This window comes from Mandrillus leucophaeus, unplaced genomic scaffold, assembly GCF_000951045.1.
Source record: "Mandrillus leucophaeus isolate KB7577 unplaced genomic scaffold, Mleu.le_1.0 Scaffold55, whole genome shotgun sequence".
Taxonomy (NCBI): domain Eukaryota; kingdom Metazoa; phylum Chordata; class Mammalia; order Primates; family Cercopithecidae; genus Mandrillus; species Mandrillus leucophaeus.
In genome coordinates, this window is record NW_012105919.1 from 4,342,707 (window position 1) to 4,345,822 (window position 3,116).

The window sequence follows — 3,116 nt, forward strand, 5'->3', positions numbered from 1 at the left end:
GGGCTTCTTACCCAGTGAAGCCTGGGGGGCTGGCTGTCAGATGTGGCAAAAAAGGTCACTGAAGCCAAGGCTGTGCCTGCGATCACCACCACAACCCAGACAGGAACAAGGCCGCCTATCTCATAGACACCATCTGCAAAGGGACAGAAAGGGACCTGGTACCTTCCCAGCTGCCTCAACACCCACTTACAACAGACTGTTTGGATGTCAGGTGGATGCTTGCTATCTGCCCAGCCCTGTCCCAGACACTTCAAAGGGACGGAAAAATTAAAAATGCAGCCCCTGCCCTCAAGTTAGTCACATTTGAAAGACAATAGAGACACACAAAAATGACTCTCTCCAGCCTGTTGCTGTGAAACTAGGATAGGAATGGCTAGAACCACTAACACGATCACCCTCTTCCACCTCCGTGGCAGACATCACTAATCAAGCACAATACTTCCATGCAACTGCATTTCCAGGCAGCCCCCTCCAGCCAGGCATTACCAGTGGATGGCATTGCTCCATGAGATGAACCTGACAGTCAAACCCAGCCTCCCCACTAAGAGGTACCCAAGTAAGTCCACTCTATCATCCAATCCATTAATAAATATGAAGGTTCCAGAGGCTTCATATTAAACACCAAAGGGAGATACCCTAAGGTGAGGAGAACACTCTAGAATTCCCCACACATCACCCTTTTCACCACTAGGAGTCGGTACTGGTCTTAAAGACAATGAATGGTTCAAATGCTCATCTACCTGCATCAAGACCCTTCGTTTGTTCTTTTTTTAGTCTAGCTAAAAAATGTCAGTGGGCTTAAGAATTACGTGAGGAGGCCAGGCGCAGTGACTTATGCCTATAATCCCAGCACTTTGGGAGGCCACAGCATGCAGATCGCTTGAGCCCAGGAGTTCAGGACCAGCCTGGGCAACATGGTGCGACCCCACCTCTACAACAAATACAAAAATTAGACCGGGCGTGGTGGCTCACACCTGCAATCCCAGCCCTTGGGGAAGCTGAGACGGGCGGATCACCTGAGGTCTGGAGTTCGAGACCAGCCTGGCCAAGGTGGCAAAACCCCGTCTCTACTAAAAATACAAAAATTAGCCGGGGGTGGTGGCACACACCTGCAGTCCCAGTTACTCAGGAGGCTAAGGCAGGAGAATCACTTGAACCCAGGAGGTGGAGGATGCAATGAGCCAAGATCGTGCCACTGCACTCCAGCTTGGGCAACAGAGCAAGACTCCATCTCAAAAAAAAAAAAAAATTTAGCTGGGTGTGGTGGTGGGCACCTCTGGTCCCAGCTACTTGGGAGGCTAAAGTGGAAGGATCACTTGAGTCCTGAGAGGTGGCAGTTGCAGGGAACCTAAATTGCACCACTGTATTCCAGCCTGGGCAACAGAGTGAGATCTTGTCTCAAAAAAAAAATAAATAAATAAATTATGCGAGTGGGTAAAATACACAAAATTGTGTACACAATCCGTTATGAGTGATTGTCAAGGGGGATTTTTTTTTTTTTTTTTTGAGATAGGGTCTCGTTCTGTCAACCAAGCTGGAGTGCACTGGCACAATCACAGCTCACTGCAGCCTCAAACTCCTGGGCTCAAGCCATCCTCCCACCTCAGCTTCCTGAGTAGTTGGGACTGCAGGTGTGTGCCACTGTACCCAGCTCCTGAGATAATTTTGCCAGCATGGGATTTTTACCTCAGTGCTGGCTTTGGATCCAGACGCCTGGGTTGGAAGCCCTTTCCATGTATTTGCCACTCCTGTGCTAGAGAAATTTTAGGAGGTGGCTGGGGCGTGAAGACACTGAGGATCTGAGCTGAGTGTTAAGCAGAGAGGGGTACAAGGACTCTGTGAGAAGAGGGGAGTTGGGTAAAATGGAATCAAGCAGACATGCGCCAGGAATAGCACAGAAAAGGCTGTAGGAGGCAGCTGGCTCAGAGTCTCAGAGGCCTTGGCCGGGTGTGGTGGCTCACGCCTATAATCCCAGCACTTTGGGAAGCCGAGGCCGGCGGATCGCCGAAGGTCAGGAGTTCAAGACCAGCCTGGCCAACATAGTGAAACCTCATCTCTACTAAAAATACAAAAATTAGCCAGGGGTGGTGGCACCTGCCTGTAATCCCAGCTACTTAGGAGACTGAGGCAGGAGAATCGTTTGAACCTGGGAGGTGGAGGGTACAGTGGACCGAGATCGCACCACTGCGCAATGAGAGCCATGGATTTTTCCCAAGAGGTACTGGGGAGCCATGGAGGTCTTTGAGTGGAGGAGTGACCACAACATATGAAAAGCAGCACTTTACAAAGATGGCTCTTGGGAAGGCCTAGAGACAGGGAAGTTGGAGGCTGCTGCTGGGGAGGCTCACCTTGAGTCACAGCACCCTCTCGGGCTGGGAGCCAGTCCAGGGGTTTCCTCCAGACAGTGCTCAGCCCAGATGGGGTCAAGAGTGCTTTAGCCGGAACTAGTCTTTCCCCAGGATGCACCTGCTACCACTAGATGGTGTTAAGGCCATGTGGTCAAGATACTATATGCTGCAGAACCATCTCTCAGGAAAGGGATTCCTTCTTCAGTTCTATCATTGTATCAAGGAGAAACTTTCCATTTGGTGCTAATAGGACTTGAACATCTCAGACACCTGCTATTCTCCCTAGTACAGGCTTCCAGCTTATGTCTTGAATCAGGAGGACCGAGTAAGGCGGTTTACTTTCTTTTTTTTCTTTTTTGAGACAGAATCTCGCTCTGTCACCCAGGCTGGAGTGCAGTGGTACAGTCTCGGCTCACTGCAGCCTCTGCCTCCTGGGTTCAAGTGATTGTCCTGTCTCAACTTCCCAAGTAGCTGGGATTACAGATGCCCATCACCATGCCTGGCTAGTTTTTGTATTTTTAATAGAGACAGGGTTTCGTCATGTTGGCCAGGCTGGTCTTGAACTCCTGACCTCGAGTGATCCTCCTGCCTCAGCCTAACAAAGTGCTGAGATTATGGGCGTGAGCCACCATGCCCTGCTGGTGGTTTACATTTATTGTGTTTATTTTTGCAGTTACCTTAAATTTATTGGAAATGATGCAATTCTACTACAGTTTCCTATTGATGCAGGTGACACAGTTTCCTTTTCAATAAATTTGCCTTTAAAAA

At 49.5% G+C, this 3,116-nt stretch overlaps 1 protein-coding gene across 1 annotated transcript in view; it reads right to left on the minus strand.

Annotated features, from left to right (window-relative positions):
- The window catches only part of SLC8B1 (solute carrier family 8 (sodium/lithium/calcium exchanger), member B1), a 62,300-nt gene that overhangs the window by 33,875 nt on the left and 25,309 nt on the right, over positions 1 to 3,116 (minus strand). Inside the window, exon 12 of the mRNA XM_011997943.1 lies at positions 12 to 133. Coding sequence (XP_011853333.1) covers positions 12 to 133 — 122 coding nt within the window. The remainder of the gene's footprint in view (positions 1 to 11; positions 134 to 3,116) is intronic.